Below are 16,682 nucleotides of genomic sequence, written 5' to 3'. Positions count from 1 at the left end.
GGATGTAGAAGGACTGGCTTCTACGGTTTGGCCTGTGGTGGTGGGGGTGTGCCCAGTGCAGGCCTAGCCCAAGTGTCCACTATCTCTGAGTGTGATGTCCCTTTTGGATGGAACTCACCTAGGGAGCAGGGACTCTGTCTTCCCCACTCAAATACCCACCCTCTGTGTCCCCGTCCCTGCATCATCCTGACAATGCTTGGGGATGGCTTTCTCAGGCAGTGGTGAAGGGCCAAGTCTCCCCAACCCAGGAAATGGGAACCTAGAAGAGATTGGGAACAAGCAAAAAAGGTCACAAGCAGTGGCTCACTGTCCCTGGAGGCAGCAGGGCACAGGTGCCCCCTTGGCCCATCAGGGCACAGCTCTCTGGTGAGCAACCACCCCCTACCTCTAGGTTTCAAGTGTCTGGATTTTAGGTAGGAGGCACGGAGGCAGTGGAGACAGTCTGCCTTCTAGAGTCAAAGGGCCCGGCTTCTCTCCAGGTGGCCTGGGTGTGTGGGTGCCTCCCCACTTCAAACCTGTAAGGTGGGATGACACCTTCCAGAAAGGCTCCATGGGATTAGTGAGGGCATGCCAGCAAATGAGCCTATGATGGTGCTGGGCACTCGGTAAGCCCTCAGCCATGCTGCCTCTCCCCAGCCCTCCAATGGGTGCCATTAAGCCATCGCCCTGCAGCTCCAGCACGAAGGGGTGCAGACCCAGGGTGCGGCATTCAGGCGCTGGTTCTGAGGGTGCAAGGAGAGGGTGGGCTGCCAGAGCTGGTCTCAGCACTGCCCCTGCGCACTCCCAGCCTGCAGTTGCAGGCAGGTCTGGGAACTAGTCTCTTTTGGAGCCTGAACCCAGAGGTTGCCAGTTACTAACTACCCAGGGGAGAGACGAAAGAGACCCAACTTAAGAACAGTTTAGTTCTGTTAAGCCAAGCTGGCCTGAGGATTGCCAAGATCACGAGGGCGTTTTGAAGCATAATTATTTGGGGCAATCATTCCTAAGGGAGGGCAATGACCTGCTAAGAGTGCAAAGGAATGCCTCATGGGAGTGGTTTTGTCCCGCTCTGGATGTGAGATGGTTCCCAGACCTGGGACGGAAGATTAAGCCCCAAACCCTACCCCGGGTGCTTCAGGGAGGCGCCTGGCAATCTAGGGCGGGGGCGGGGGCCCAGCGGCCGCCGCCCAGGCTCCTCTTCGCAAGACCCCCAAGTTCCTGCTCTCAGCCCGCGCGCGCGCGCGCAGGGCCACGCGGCCCCTGGGCTCCCTGAGCAAGCGATCAGTCAGCAGGTCCCATTTCGAGGCCCTCGCCAGCGCGGCTGCATGGGCGCCGGAGCAGCTTCGGGCGGGCGCTGGCTGCCCAGGGGTTGCGCGGTCTTCACCACCTTCCCGGACCTGCTCTTCATCTTCGAGTCTGTGAGTGGCTGGCGGGTCCCGAGCCCCCCCGGGAGGGGAGGGATGGGATGCGCCGAGCCGTGGGCTCTCACCCGGGCGCCGCACAGCGCGCCAGCCCATCCGCCTGCGGCACAGATCCCTGAGCATTAGGTAGCGGAGTCCTGGGCGGGGAGTTGTCTCCCCGTGCGCCCACGTCCCAGTCGTTTGGGCTCTTCTAGCAAACGGCAGTAGGGAAACTGTCTCTAGGATTGGGATGAAAAAAACATTTTCACACAGGTCAGATGTCGGAAGCCGGGTCCGGTTGTCGCGCGACGGTTCCAAAGCTGCGCTGGGGACCTGTTTCCCAGGGGCCGCGCAAAGGAAGCCCTTATAGGAGAACGACGTCCCCGTGGAGGGGTCCAGCTCCCTCCACGGTTAGGATGTTTTTGGTTTTTGGGTTTTTTTTTTTTAATTTTAAAAGTCAGCAAAAGAAACCTGAGGATTACCAAGCGAGGTGTGGAGATAGAGTTGGGGTCATAGGAGGAGCTGAATCCGGATTATTCGCTCTCTTTCTCTTGAACGTTTCTGGCGAGTCAACAAACTTGCAACAACTTTGATCTGGAAATAACACAAGAGGCCACGGTCATGCTGCCGCCCTGCCTGAGGGGCGGGGGAAGGGAGCCGGACCTGGGCGAGCCCTCACCTTCCCTGGCTGACCTTGGGCGGTGAGCCCAGAGACCGCTGCGCCTGCAGTTGGTCCCTCCTTACACCGGAGCCTCACAGACCCCCCTCGCAGGCTGCAGAAAGCGCCCCCTGTCAGAGGCCTCAGGCCGCCTCCGCCTCAACTTCGCGGGGCCCTAGGCCCTCTTCTGAAACCGGGCAGGTGTGTTTCTTCCGTGGGTGCGGTGCCCTGAGCCAGAGACTCCTTTCCCTGCAGCACCGCGGAACGGCTGCCTGGAGAGTCGGCTGCAAAAGAAAATGTGCAAACCCAACTGTTGGAAAATGGGACCCCAGCTTCTTCTCTCCTGATTGGCAGGGGCGGGTGTGAACAGCAAGGGGCGGGGAGTTCTGTCAGCCAAGGAGGGTTTGGGGAAAAGAGCAGAGGGAGTCAAGGTTGCCTGGTGGCACCATATCAAGGAAGTGCCATCCAGGAGAAAGCCTGAATGCCACTAAGCTCAGCTGTGCCATTTACAGGTGGGGACACCCAGGTGCAGAGTGGAAGGGGCTTGCTTCAACTGGACTATTCCTTCTCCAAATGGCTCATCTTGGTGCTTCCATTCGCCACTTAGCTTCTGCTCTCCCAAGGCAGGATTCTGAACCTATGACCTAGTATAAGTAATGGGGTGGTTCCTCAGAGGTTACTGTGTTTACAGAGAGTTTCGTGACCCAAAGAGAAGAGGGCTAAAAGTGAAGTGTAATGGGGGCCGAAAGGATTTTAAGCAACATTAGGACCTGCCAGTGTCTGTCTTTTCAGTTGCCCTGTGAGTGGCTTGCTGTGCTTTTGCAGCTGTGTGGTTGCAGGTGTGTGTGTTGGGGGGTGGGGATGGGTTGGGGTAGGGTGGCTGTCCTATCCTGGCTTCACAGAAAGGACAACTTCTCAGTGCCCTCTGCCTCCTCTTGGTGTCACAGCTTAGGAGAAGGCATGCCCTAGAGGATAGGAACAGCCCAGCCAGGTGGGATGATCTTTCACTTGTGGAGAGGATCCCCCCCCACACCGCCAAGGGAAAGTAGAGACAGTGCAAGAAATCTCGGGACTACAGATTAGTGGAAATATACTCCTCGAGGGTGGTTTTGTGACCTGCAAATGGTAGGCGCTTCTAGACTGAAATAATTCTCCCTTGCCCCAAATATTTCTCTTCCAACTCTCTTAAGCTATTTTTTCTCAGGAGTTCCCTTCGCGGTTCAGGGATTACCAAACCCAACTAGGAGCCATGAGGATGCAGGGTTCAATCCCTGGCCTCACTCAATGGGTTTAAAGATCCAGTGTTGCCACTGTGCCGAGCTGGGTGTAGGTCGCACGTGCAACTCGGATCCCACATTGCTGTGGCTGTGACATAGGCTGGCAGCTGTAGCCCTGACTTGACCCCTAGACTGGGAACCTCCATATGCCCCAGGTGTGGCCCTAAAAAGACAGGGAAAAAAAGGAAAAAGGCAGCAAGACACAAGGTCCCATAGTATATGATTCCACTTATGTGAAATGTCCAGATTAGGTAAATCTATCGAGACAGAATTCAAATTCTTGGCTTACCACGGTCTGAGAGGACAGCAAGATGTGGCGGAGTTTCATGGGTATGGGGTTTCCTTTTGGGCTGGCTCGAATGTTTTCAGGTTACATAAGGTGGTGGTTGTACATCGCGACTGTATTAAATGCCATTGAACTGGACAGTTTGAAATGGTTAGTTTCCTGTTCTGCTAGCTACACTTCAACTTTTAAAAACTATCTCAAATACAACAGAAAATTATATATAATACTTTAGCAGGTACTCACATAACTATCACTTAATTTTGTCAAATCTTCATGTTTTGCCTTATTTCCTTTGAGGATTAAGGATTTAGAGCCTTTCAGATGACATCTAAGCCCCCTGGATATTCTGCTGTTATCTTACTCTCCTCCCTCCAGCCTCAGGACCACCCCTGGGCTAAATGAGTGCTCAAGGTTAGCCCTTTACTGCACACCTAACTATCCCATGACTACACATGGTGTGATTTTATGTGGGTTTTTTTTTCTTTTTTTTTTTTCATGTTCTGAAGGTAGTATCACCTGGTACACATCCTTCTGCAACATGATTTTCATGCAGCCTTGTTCTGCGGTTTATACACCCTAACGCTCTTAAGCCATCTTTTGATGGACGCTTGGGTAAATTTCAATTTGCTGCACTTTGACATTGCAGACAGCATTGACAAAGAACCCTCTTTATTTGCCTCTTTACTTATATCATGGGAACTTCTTGTGGGAACACACAGAGGTTTGACTTGCTGGGTCACAGGGAATGCATTTTCCCAGATGTTAGCCTGTTGCCGTCCAAAAGGGTTATTCCAACTTACATAGCCGGGGCGGAGTTGCTGGGAAGCTGATGAAGCTTAATTAAATTCAGGACCCCTGCTTATTCAGGGCCAGTCCAATACGCTACCACATTTTGCATTCTTGCATAGAGCAGATCCCCATGTTGCATAAGCTTCAAGCTAAACCTCCCTGACCCCACCAGCAGCATATGAAAGTCCCCATTGTTCCTCATCTTGCCACACTTGGTAGAGTCAGACTCTGTAATGTTCTGCTCGTCCAATGGGTGTGAAAGGCTTGGTTATTTTTAAAATCTGTGGTCCAGCGAGTTGTTGATTACTCACAGTCCATATTTTCATGCCTGACCTCCCAATAGCCTGAGAGGTGCAGATGTCAAATGTTCAGCCTCCGGAGCCAACAGGGTGGAGCGCCACTCAGCTCCCAAGACAAGGAAACTGCCCAGGAGTAGGGAAGGGTGCTGGCTCAAGGTGGGCCATGGTGGCCTGCCCCTTCGCCCCTACCTCTGAAGGCTGCAGGGTCTCCACAGAAAGCGAAAGAGTGGCCCAACCAGGTGGTGTGACCCTGCCTCTCTGAGCCACACAGGCCATGCCGCTGTCGCAGGCAGTGAGGCCACAGAGCAGAGCCTGTGAAGCCAATGGAGGGATGGCGGAGGGAACCTCCCCTAGTTCTCCAGACCCAGAGCCCCAGGGAAGCTGGAAGCAAGAGCAAGGCTAATGGGCCAGTCTCCTCTCCACTGATGTGACACTTCTCCATGGCCATCTCCAAAGCCAAGCCTAAACTCGGGTAAGCTATCACGGTAACTGCTTGTGGGTCACCTTGAGTAACTGCCACACACCAAGGTCCTGACTGGGCTCCACAACCAGCCTGTCAGCACTGGCACCCAGCAGCTGTGGGGACGTGAGCAGGCAACTCTGCCTCAGTTTTTGCATCAGTGAAATGGGGATAGGATAGCACCCACCTCAGGGATTGCTGTGAAGAATAAGTAAGTGTAATATGTGTGAAGCTTTTAAAACAAAGCAATGCACATAGTTACTTCTCAGTAACCATTAGGTGCCATTATTATTAATTTATTCATAACTCAAACACCTGCCTGAGATCAACTGACCAATCCGTTAAGGGGGCAACTGTGGAGGGAGCAGGGGCAATAAGCCCCTTCGACACCACCCTTGGCCTCAGGTGCCCTTCTTGGGCAGGGGAGTGAGTGAGATTGGGGAGTGGCGGGGCTGTCGAGGGCACACTTGACTTGTCTTTGGGGTCAAGTATGGCACAGATGTCACCCTCAACAAGGCCTTCCTAGAGGTTCTTCTCACCATGGAGGGGGGATGGAGGGTGGGGGTCAGCATGTTCTCTGCTAGGAGCTTCCCTGGTCAGCCTGATGGGTGGCTGCCAATTCTGCCTTCCTCCTTGGGGGTGGGGGGCTTCCTGAGGTGGGGGCCCTATCTGCAAACCTGCCAGCTTGGTGCCAGGATCCCTGGGAAAGGCTTGGTGGATTCTGAGTGCACTGAAAATGACTGTATCTGCCAGAAGACTTGGGAACGATAACTACTGGGTGTGGATTAAGCCTGTCAAAAATGATCTGTCACCATGTCAGTTTATCACTATCTGGCAGGGCACTGGCTTGGGGCGGAATCTTGCCACCATCTCCCCCAGCCTCCGTTGTGCCTTGCAGCTGCCTGGTGATAAGCAGGATGGATGAGGGCTGTTGGATATGCAAGCACCCACCTCAGGGATTGCCATGAAGAATAAGTAAGTGTGATATGCGCGAAGCTTTTAAAACAAAGCAGTGCACATAGCTACTGCTCAGTAACTATTAGGTGCCATTACACTGCTGGATGAGGGCCTGGCAGGAAGGGAACCAGCCAGCATTTGCGTCTTAGGACTCTTCCCAGAACCAACCCCACAGACCTCAGTGGTCTCCATCATGAGTCTGCCCACATCCCTGGCACAGACCTGCCTCTCTGAAACTGCTCCTCAGCATCTATAAGAAAGGGCTAGCATCTGTCTGCACCTGCTAATGGTTATGAATCACAAGGGAGTCCTTGACCCCAAGGGCAGATAGAGGCTAAAACCGACAATCACACCAATTCCCCTAAGAGAACCCAGGGCCCTCAAGAGCAGCCGGAGCCCTTGAGGATGGTTCTGCCCACTGCTGCAGACACAGTGTTGTGAGCGTCCATGCTACTAACCTACCTGGTGCCACCCATCAATACTTCTTGCTTTGCCTGGATGGAAGCCACTCCTATCTGGTCTAAATGTCCAAGGACTTTGTCTCTGAGAGCTGGCTTACTCGTATTTTGCATGGAACCTCGTTTCTCATTTTCCTGCTGGGTAAACCAGTGGGTACAGGGAAGAAAAAAGCTCCATCCAAATGAGAGCAAGGCAGTCTACAAGCCTCCGACGTTGTGGATCTGAGGGGAGTTTTCATTCATTAAGGAAACGATGACTGTCCTCTGCCTGGGGATGGGGGAGATAGTGATCGGGGATCCTCCTCATGCCCATGGCTGGTGCTGTGGAGGGATGAGGTCAGGATGGGTCCCCAGAAGGAAGGAGCCTGCAGGTGAAGGGCCAGGAGGGCAGAGCAGCTGGTGTAGGTAAACTGAGTCAGGAAGCCTCAGCACCACCCCCAGAGCTTGAGCAGGAGACACCTCAGAGGTCAGACTCTCAGGAACAGAGGGAGAGGGGGTCCCCACACAGAGAATCTCTGACCTGCCCCCCAGACACCTCCATGGGGTCACAGGAGGGGACCCCATGCAAATGTCTGGCCACCCTCACTGCGGCCCCAGTACACTCCCCAGGACCTGACTCTGCCCCTGGTGGAGCTTGGGTGGGGCTCGGCAGCAAGACTGGAGGAGAGGGGACAGGAGATCCACTGACTAGTGTGTCTTTGACTAGAGTTTATCTCCCTGGACCTACCCACCCTCAGTGCCGTGGGTCCCTCTCAGTGGGTCTGTTAAAGGCATGAGTGAATGAATGAATGAATGATGGCATGAGTAAGTGAGCAAGAGAGGAAAGGCTTTCCTTTGACCTGGTGGAAGCCCATTCTGCCACACAAGGGTGATGGGCTCAGCCAAGACCCAGTGTCTGCTTCTTGCTCTCCCCGCTATTCAGAACAGGAAGAGTCCCCAGCCTCCCTCTCAGGGCCCTGTTCTTGGGTCTCGGGAGGCCTCAGTGTCTGGGGGACTGGGTCCTTCCCCTCTGATCTCCTTCCCTGCATTCTCCTGCCACCTGGTACTCATGTCCTCCTGTCCTGTACCTAATCCCTTCTCTGCAGAAGCTCATCCTTAACCGGCCTCTGCACACACACACACACACACACTCACACGCTCACAGGAAAATGCAGTATCTGTTTCTGGGGAACTGCTCACAGACATCTAGCTGAGAGATGAACCCTCCTGAGCTCAGCCTGGCCTTTTATCTTACCCCTCCTGCCCTCTCAGGGATGATCCTTCTGCACCCACGTCGGCACCCCTCCCAGATGGTCCCCTGCGGCTCCTTTCTGCAGCCGCCACCTGGCATATCTCCCCTGGGCACCTGCAGGCTGTGTGGGCAGATGGGAGCACCCCTGCTCATCTCCTGGGAGCAAACCCCTCAACTTTTTATCACTTCCTCTCAGGAAGGGTAGTTTCACATCTATTCCTGGGGCACATGGTTCTGGTGGCCTCTTTGCTCCGAGAACTTCCCTTGAACTAGTGGCTCCTCAGCTCTTCCCAGTTTGGAGGCTCCAGAGGAAAGAGACCATTCCCTCAGCATCCTCCCCAGTGAGGGGTGGGAATGGGCCAGTGGGGTGCCATGTCATGATGGAGATAATTCTGTGAAAGTCCCCTTGAGAGAGAACGTCTCACTGTGAAGGACATCACGCTAAGTGTGAGCAGCCAGTCACAAGTCCCCCTGTCACATGAGCCAGTGCCTGGGGAAGTGTAGAGTAGGGAAACCTGCACAGCTGGAAAGTGGAGGTTTCTTATGGAAGGGGTGGAGGCTGCCATGGCTGTGGGGCACAGGGTTTCTTGGGAGGTGATGGAAACATTCTCCAGTTGCCTTTGGGGATGAGAGAGGCACATAACTGCGACTATGCTAAAAAACCATCAAACTGTACACTGTAAATGGCTGAGTTGTATAACATGAGTTACATCTCATTGAAGAGATATAAAAGAGAATCTTTCCCCATCGCCTTACTATGAAACTTACTATTACAGATAAATCACCCCCCAAAAAAGTCAAATTTTCTTTTTCTTTTCAGGGCTGCACTGTGGCATATGGAAGTTCAGACTAGGGGTTGAATAGGAGCTACAGCTAATGGCCTACACCACAGCCACAGCAATGTGGGATCTGAGCCGCACCTGTGACCTACACCATAGCTCATGGCAAGGCCGAACCCTTAACCCACTGCGCGAGGCCAGGGATCAAATCTGCATCCTCAGGGATCTTAGTTGGGTTCAGTAACTGCTGAGCCACAATGGGAACTCCAAGATCCTTAACCCACTGAGCAAGGCCAGGGATCAAACCCACATCCTCATGGATACTAGTCAGATTCATTTCTGCTGTGCCACAATGGGAATGTTAAGTCAAAATATTTTTAAAGGACCTTTACAATTTGGTACACTGAGCTGGGGTGGGGTCCTGAGGTCTGCCAGTGGGCAGGGTCTGGGGTTGGGCTTTGCTCCTGTGGACACCTCTGGACAGGCTCCAGGAGTCCACCTAAGAGTGTCTTTGTGAGTGAGAGAGACAAACAAAGAGACAGAGAGTATGCGAGAGAAAGGGAGAGGAAGAGAGGATGCATTTTTAGGGAGCTGGAAGACAGTCCCACCAGGCCGATAAACGCTCATACCCAACTCAAGTTGAGAGTCTGGATTAACCTTGAAGCTTCCCTCTGCACCTGTCACCAAAGCTGTGGCCACATGTGGCTAGTGCACACCAGCATTCCATGTGGTGACTTCACCTCACTGTCCCTGCCTCTGATTCCTGACCAAGCCACAGGGGGAAGGGAAGTGGAGTTTGCATTCCCAGATCTGAGAGCCACCTTCTCAGACATGTGCCATTTCCAGGTACCACCCGTGCATGAATTTACCTCATGGGTTTTTTTATACAAAAAAAAAAATCAATGCCATTCCCCAGGTCCCCTCTGTCCATCTGTTCTTGGAACCTGTGCTCTAGCGTGGCTGCAGCCACCTGTTTCCACCTGAGCCCTTCTCTTTGCCTTTGTCAGAAAACACCAAAGAGAGTGGGAGAGAGAATCAATTTCCTGGTATGGCATTCAGTGTCCCTCAGTGCCATGTCCACCAGCCACATACAAGCACCTCCCATCTGCAGGGCCCACACGGGACACACGATGTGCAATGCAAGCTGTTCCTTTGGGGTTTGGTCTGTCACTCACTCATTTTACCAAACACATCTAACAGGAGACCCTGAGGGCCGGTTAACCAACTCACACACCAACACACAGCTGGACAGGACTTGCCGGTATCTCATACCCAGGAGTTAGCTGTGAGCCAGGGGGACCTCACTCTCCTGTCTCCTAAATCCAAGTCCAGCTCAGCCATTGACACAACCATGCCCTTTGTCACCATCCCTCATGGTAAAGGCCCAGCTATCGGTTTCTAAAGGCAAGTACTGAAGAATCTACATACACATCTCACTCTCGGGCAGTCTGAGGATTATTTAATTGATTTTGCACCACTTATTACAAGTTGCAAAGTATGTCCCACTGGCTCTCAGGCATCTGTAGAGTTTTCTGCTCAGAGATGCCCACATCTGAAACATCAGGCCCAACCTGGTTGGGTAACTCTGGCTCCTTCAGCACACTGACTGTTCTACCCAGATGTGACTGGCCCCTCATGCTTCTCAGCCAACATGCTCAAAGAAGCCCTGTAAGGAAGTGCTGGCTCTTACCAAGCAAGGGGGCAGCAGGGGCAGGGAGGTGGGGTCAATGGACCTCGTGCATTCACACCACAGGGGACGCGGGGCCTGGAGGGCAGCCTGTCCTCAGCCCCCGACCCTCAGGAGCCTGATGCCAAACCCTGCACCCTCTGACAGCAAAGATGTCTCCACCGTGGCCCAGCCCACTCCTTCTCTGGGCAGGGATGATGGATGAGGCTAAGGGGATCTCACTGGGATGGAGGGACAGGAGAAGGGAAAATAAGCACCCAAAGTCCCAGCTTGGTTGTGCCTTGTCCACAGGGGGAGCTGGACTGTGGCACTGAGGTTGTGATCCCTACATCTGTCCCTGCATTCCTCTTTGAAAATATGGGGCTCCCTGACCTTGGGGACCTCAAGTGGGGTGTCTTCTGGATACTGAAGCAGGAGGAGTGCTTCTCTCATTCCCACCCTAGGCCATCAGAGACCAGGATGACCTGGGCCCTCCCCACCCCAATCTGGCATCCAGTAGTCTGAGAACTCCCTGGATTTCAGTATATGATGTCAATTTTTTTTCTAATAGCCAATGACATAATGTGGCTAATTTGTTTCACCAAATAAAGACCAAAAGGATCGGAGTTCCCGTCGTGGCGCAGCGGTTGACGAATCCAACTAGGAACCATGAGGTTGCGGGTTCGGTCCCTGCCCTTGCTCAGTGGGTTAACAATCCAGCGTTGCCTTGAGCTGTGGTGTAGGTTGCAGACGCGGCTCGGATCCCGCGTTGCTGTGGCTCTGGCGTAGGCCGGTGGCTACAGCTCCGATTCAACCCCTAGCCTGGGAACCTCCATATGCCGCGGGAGCGGCCCAAGAAATAGCAACAACAACAACAACAAAAAGACAAAAGACAAAAGACAAAAAAAAAAAGAATCAGCTGGTCACTACCCTTTTATAAAAGAAAGGATGTTTTTATGTCAAAAAATACAGGAAAGGATATCACCTAAGAATTAGACCTTCTAATGATAAACTGGATGGCAGTTTAGCCCTTCTAATGATAAACTGGATGGCAATTAGCCCTTCTAATGATAAACTGGGATGACAACTTTCTAACTTACAGGTGCCTCAGTTTCCCCATCTCACAAATGGGTCAGCACCATACTCGTAGGGATATTGTGAGGGTTAACTGAGTTAATATTTGTAAAGTACTTAGGAGAGTGCATGGCATATAAATGTAATATAAGGGTTCGTTAAATCCAAAATTAAACTTGAATTTAAAAAGTGAATAAAGGCAGGAAGCAGGAGATTGGAAAGACTGAGACTGGAGATCCAGGCTAGAGCCTTGAGGAGTAGGTAAGTGTAATTTTTAGTCAGGAAAACATCCCCCTGCTGGTCTGTGTACCCTCGGTTTTTCTGCCTCTGCTTCCCCAGTCTTACCTCTGGTCTGGTCATCCTGGGCCCAGGCTCTCCTGCTCTCATGTTCACCCCTTTTCTCCCCCTCCCTCTGCAGATCTTTGGAGGCCTGGTGTGGATCCTGATCACCTGGTCCCAAGTGCCCAACCCCCAGGTCCAGGGCTGGGTCATGTTCGTGTCCGTGTTCTGCTTCATAGCCACCACTCTCCTGCTCTTCCTGTATGTAGCTGGTGCCCACAAGACTGGGACTTTCTGGATCAACCTGGTGAGTCTCAGCCCCAGATGTTCAAGGAGGGCAGGTAGTACTGGATCCTCTCCCCTGGCACGATGGCTTTTCCAGTGCTGGGTGAGGTGCCCCGTGGACATCTCCCACCCACATTCCAAGGCGGAGCTGGCCAGGCCTTCAGCTCTGAGCTGTCCATGGTGGCCCGGGGCTCCTGCAGCAGCATGTCAGATGGAGGTGAAGGCAGAGCTTGACTGTCGCTGCCTGATTCTCTGTGGACTTGCTGTTCGGCTTTCTCCTGTGTGTTTCTCTTTCACGGAAACCAGCGGCCCAGCAACCCTCCCTGTACCTCCTCCCCCTGTCAGAGGCCCGCTGGCATCTCCCACCACCCAGGAGAGCTGGCTTCCATCTCCAGGGGCCTGCGGGCTGGCCCTGGCTGCCCAGCGTGAGGCCATGCTCACTGCCCAGCTCTCAGTCATGGCCTTCTGAAGCAGGGTCACCAAGAGGGACCTGGCTGGTGGAGAGGGATGGCCTGTGATCTCCCTTCTGTCTTGAGGCCCATAAAGAAAGTAAACTTACAAAGGGGTCACCGGCCCAAACCTCTTGTGGAAGGGGGTGCGGCTGTTGTCCAAGACTCTTACTCTCAAAAGGCCTCCAAACGAAGCTTTTCAGACCACCTCCAAATCACAACTACCCAAGGCCCCATATTGGTACTTTTTTGCCTTTAAATATACCTGGAGCCCCAGTAAACGGCTCCCCAGCTCCAAAAAACAAAACAAAACAAAACAAAACAAAACAAAAAAACAAGACAAAACAACCGAAATACCCTGAGCCTGCACTGGTCACAGAGGCCACATCTGAACTAGGGATCGTGACCATAGATGACACATCTCAGGTCCAGAACCCATTCCTGCCAATCCCAAGAGCCCCCTCTCCCCTTCCTCCACCCACAACAAGATTCCACCTCAAGGGGAGGCAATGCTCCTCCTCCAGCAAAGTCCTTACTCTGGCCCCCAAATCAGTGCCGTAAACTCAGCTTGGGCAGCCCTGGTGAATCCACCTCTGTGAGGAGGGGGTGAAGAGGTAACAGAGGGTGATGCAGGGACCTGGTCCCTGCTGGGCAGGGACTGGGAGTGGGTGTCATGGGCCCTGCGGACACCACATCTGCTCACAACTCCCCATCTCTCCATGGCCCCTTCTGACCCTGCAGGATGCAGCCTACCACTGTATCGCCTTCCTGTTTTACTTCAGCGCCTCTATCTTCGAAGCTTTCCTCACCATCTGGCCAGATGAGAGAAACGAGGACAAACAACACATTCAAAACATCTCTGCTGTGAGTCCCCAGGGCAATGTGCCATGTGCACAGCTCCCACTGCCCACTGATGGAGGGTCTGAGTGGAAGGCTACTAGGGCCTTCCCTGATGGCTTTTAGTTCACATAATTTTGAATAAAGTAAACACTCCTCTCATTTCTGAAGAAACAGAGCCCCAGAGAAGGGAAATGACGTGCCCTGGGCACCCTTAACTGTGGGTCAGTGCTGCACAGCCCAGGCCTGGGCTGGCCAGGGGTCCCAGCCTGGGCGGACTTTGCAAAGACAGATATGGGTGGAGACGGGACCTCGGGGGCCTGGCACTGTCTGAGTTCATGGAGAAAATCATTGCCCCTCGCAGCAGCCCCAGGATGGAGGTATTGCTATACCCATTTCACAGATGGAGAACCAGGACCCCGAGAGCATGCATAACCCACCCCAGGTCACCAAGACCTGATGGGATCTGGGGTCCAGGCCAAGGGCTCTGACACCCACACCCTTAACACCAGTTTGAGAGAGTCTGGTCACTTGGCAGAGAGTCCTGGCTCTCCCTTGGTGTCTTCCAGGGAAGCACACTGTCAGGGCCAGGAAGGGATGAGGCCTGGGGTGAGAAGTCGAAGGACCAGCATCTCCCAGGCCCTCACTCTGGGACTGTGGGGAGGCCCTTCTAGGCCTAGCATGTCCACACCCCAGCTGTGGTGTCTGCTGCTGGGATCAGGCCTTTGTCTCTTGACAGAGGTATTCACACTCACCCGCTCCTCCTACAAGTCCCTGTGCCCTCTGAGCCTCAGCTTGCTCATCTATAAAATGGGATGGTAATTCCCACTGTGTCCTCAGAGGATGAGAAAGCCAATGAACCACTTCCTACGGCTTCAGCTTGAGCAATGGGTAGAAGAGGGGCTGGGACCTCCTTCACCGCATCAGCAGAACAGATGGAGGTGAGACCGTGAGTGTCTGGGGGGCACATGGCATGCAGGTTTCTGAGCTGTAAAAGGAACATCCTTGACCTGCAGGGCCAGACCGCTCAGTGGGCTGTGAGGTCATGACCTCCATGTTTCAGTTGATGGAATGAAGCAGCATGAGAGCCAATGAGAGAAGGCATTGCTCATAGAATGCTTTTCCAGAGTTGGGCATGTGTGGACTTTCCCCATAGTGCTACCCCACCATATCAGATGTATTTCTAACCATTAACATCATTTGAAATCTAAGACAAGCTTTCAGAAACAGCACTCCTCACCTATCTAGGCATCCACCTATGAGTTATGCAAGTCCTAAGGTCAAACTGATGACAGGACAGTAGAAGCCAGCACCCCGTGCCAAAGCCGTGCCACCTGCCCCCTTTAGGGAAAAGGGAGAGGCAGAGAGAAACCCACAGGGTGGGTGCTGCTGGGCCCTGGGAAAAGGTGCGGAGAGGTGCCCTTCCTGCTCCCAGGGGGAAGGGTCTAGGGGAAAGCCCTTCAAAGCCTGTCTGCTGCTCCCCAGGGGCCCAGTCCCTCCCCAGGGGAAGCCACACACCCCACTTCAGCTCCCAGCCCCTCCCCAGTCCCATAAGCATGACCACCTCCTGGTCCCTGGCACCCTCTCCAATGTCCCGCAGTGTGGGACCATCTCTCATGCTGGCTCATCTCCCAAGACGGCTAGTTTCTAAACAGAAGCACGGCCAGGCAGCACTTGGCTGCTCTCCTTCCCTTGGGACAAGGGTCATCTGCCTCCTCTGTCACCTTCAAGTGACTTTCATGGCCCCCTCACTAAAGAACCCACACATACCCCCATCCCAACCCCAGAAGCTGGAAACTCTTGACCCCACACCCAAGGTCCACAAGCCAGGTGCAGGTATTTGCAGGTAAGCCTTGGGGGCAAACCACCCAGAGCAGGGTGATAGGATAGATGGTGCTCAGGTAAACACAGCAGAACAGGGCCCAGACAGGGCACAAAGTGACCATCTGCCACCTTTCCCCACCTCTGTTCCCAGCAGCTTTCTTAAGGTCCCTCCTTTTGGCAAAAGCTCAAAACACCTCCTCTCCATCTCAGAGCCTCAATTCCTTGGCCTGGCTCCTGGCCCATGCTTGTGAGATTCAGAATCTTAGAATAAAATTCTGGGCAGGGTCTGAGGATGCCCAGGCAGGGCTGTGTCGTACTCTGTTAGCCATGGCTGCTGGGATCACAACTGGTGGACTCTGGTCTCACAGGTAGGCTGGAACAACGCTTTCCACGAAGAGCAGTGGATCCTGGCCTGTAAGATCACTTAAGGGGTCTCCGAGGGCCCTCATTTCCAGCTGGGTGACACCAACATCATGACATGGGATGGCAGATGCACACCAAGTCCAGTGAACCATTAGGTCACCTGGAGTCTGCTGAGAGCATTTGGAGCCACACCTGGGCTCTGTAGGACAGGGAATGATGGGAAGCAGTGGTACAAATGCTTCAAGGCCATCAACCCCAAGTGCCATATGAATAACCAGGCCAGTGTGGATGGCCCATACCTTTCCCTCTGGCCATGTGCACCCATTAATGGTCATTTATCTTGGTTTTAGGGGTCTTTGTTCATTGTCACTCTGCTGTACCTGATCCACGCAGTGTTTTCTTTAATCAGATGGAAGTCTTTCTAAAGCAACAGAGAACATTCCTGAAAACACATACAATGGTAACTGATCGGCCCGCCTTCCAGCTAACACTTTGGAACTGAGAAATGCTCTCGATGGTGGAAAAAGAAAAAAAGAAAGAAAGAAACCAACACTCTGTTTCTTTGAGGGTGTCATGATGACGCTCCACACACCTTCGTGTCAGGATAGGGGGCTTGACATTCTTCACCTCCAGTGAGCTTTCTCGAGTCATTGCCTAATGAAAGGGAGGGGTGGAGTGGGAAATGGGGAATGTGATCTGAGAGACCATAGAAACAAGGCTTCCCCTGCTGACCCTTGGACCAAGTCTGGATTACTCTCTACAGGAATTTTACACAGGCTTTTCTGTGTGTCCTTCTTGCAATATGTGTCTGCCTCTCCATGGGTATAATATATCTTCAAGGATGTTCTACCTGTCATGGAGAATACAACTTGCCCATCAAATATTTGCAGATATCTGCAGTGGGAGATAATAAATGTTTGAAATACCTTATAAACTGCCTTCTTGTTCAATACTTTCATGGGATGTTTTTTGATTTTGTTTTTCAATTTAATTTCCCCAGCATGAGAACACCATCATACTCAGCTTCCTTTCTGAGGAACCCTTGGCTTAGGCTGCATCTCCAGAGGCAGCATCAGAGGGCAGTTCCGATGACAGCTGCGTGTGCCCAGCCACTGCATCTCAGAGAGGCCGGCACTGGGCAGCCCACCCTCCCCAGCTACAGGGGAGGTCACACGGCTTCACCCTCGCTGGAAGCTCACCAAGCACCAGCCTGGGGGACCCCCTCTTTCTCCTACAAAACAAAGGGGTCTGTGCTCAGTTAGAAAGTCCTTAAGCCAAAAGAAAACAGGGGCAGACATTTCCTCTCACTCTTTGTGCAACGTGTCAGACGCA

At 53.1% G+C, this 16,682-nt stretch overlaps 1 protein-coding gene across 3 annotated transcripts; it reads left to right on the top strand.

Annotated features, from left to right (window-relative positions):
- The first annotated feature begins 1,030 nt into the window (after positions 1-1,030).
- On the top strand, positions 1,031-16,280 carry LOC125127743 (myelin and lymphocyte protein-like). 3 transcript variants are annotated; one of them, XM_047781231.1, is made up of 5 exons: positions 1,031-1,397; positions 11,732-11,899; positions 13,068-13,190; positions 14,004-14,104; positions 15,760-16,280. In XM_047781231.1, exons 1-5 carry the CDS (start codon positions 1,305-1,307, stop codon positions 15,773-15,775), a joined length of 501 nt encoding a protein of 166 aa, XP_047637187.1. In that variant the 5' UTR covers positions 1,031-1,304; the 3' UTR covers positions 15,776-16,280. The 3 variants fall into 3 exon arrangements, with proteins under 3 accessions (XP_047637187.1, XP_047637188.1, XP_047637189.1); XM_047781232.1 differs by lacking the exon at positions 14,004-14,104 and having other exon boundaries at positions 1,035-1,397; XM_047781233.1 differs by lacking the exon at positions 14,004-14,104 and having other exon boundaries at positions 1,039-1,397; positions 15,701-16,280.
- Positions 16,281-16,682: the final 402 nt, after the last annotated feature.

The sequence above is a fragment of the Phacochoerus africanus genome, chromosome 5, assembly GCF_016906955.1.
Source record: "Phacochoerus africanus isolate WHEZ1 chromosome 5, ROS_Pafr_v1, whole genome shotgun sequence".
Classification (NCBI taxonomy): domain Eukaryota; kingdom Metazoa; phylum Chordata; class Mammalia; order Artiodactyla; family Suidae; genus Phacochoerus; species Phacochoerus africanus.
The sequence above is the reverse complement of the archived record's forward strand: the minus strand, read 5'-3'. Positions and strand labels throughout refer to the sequence as shown.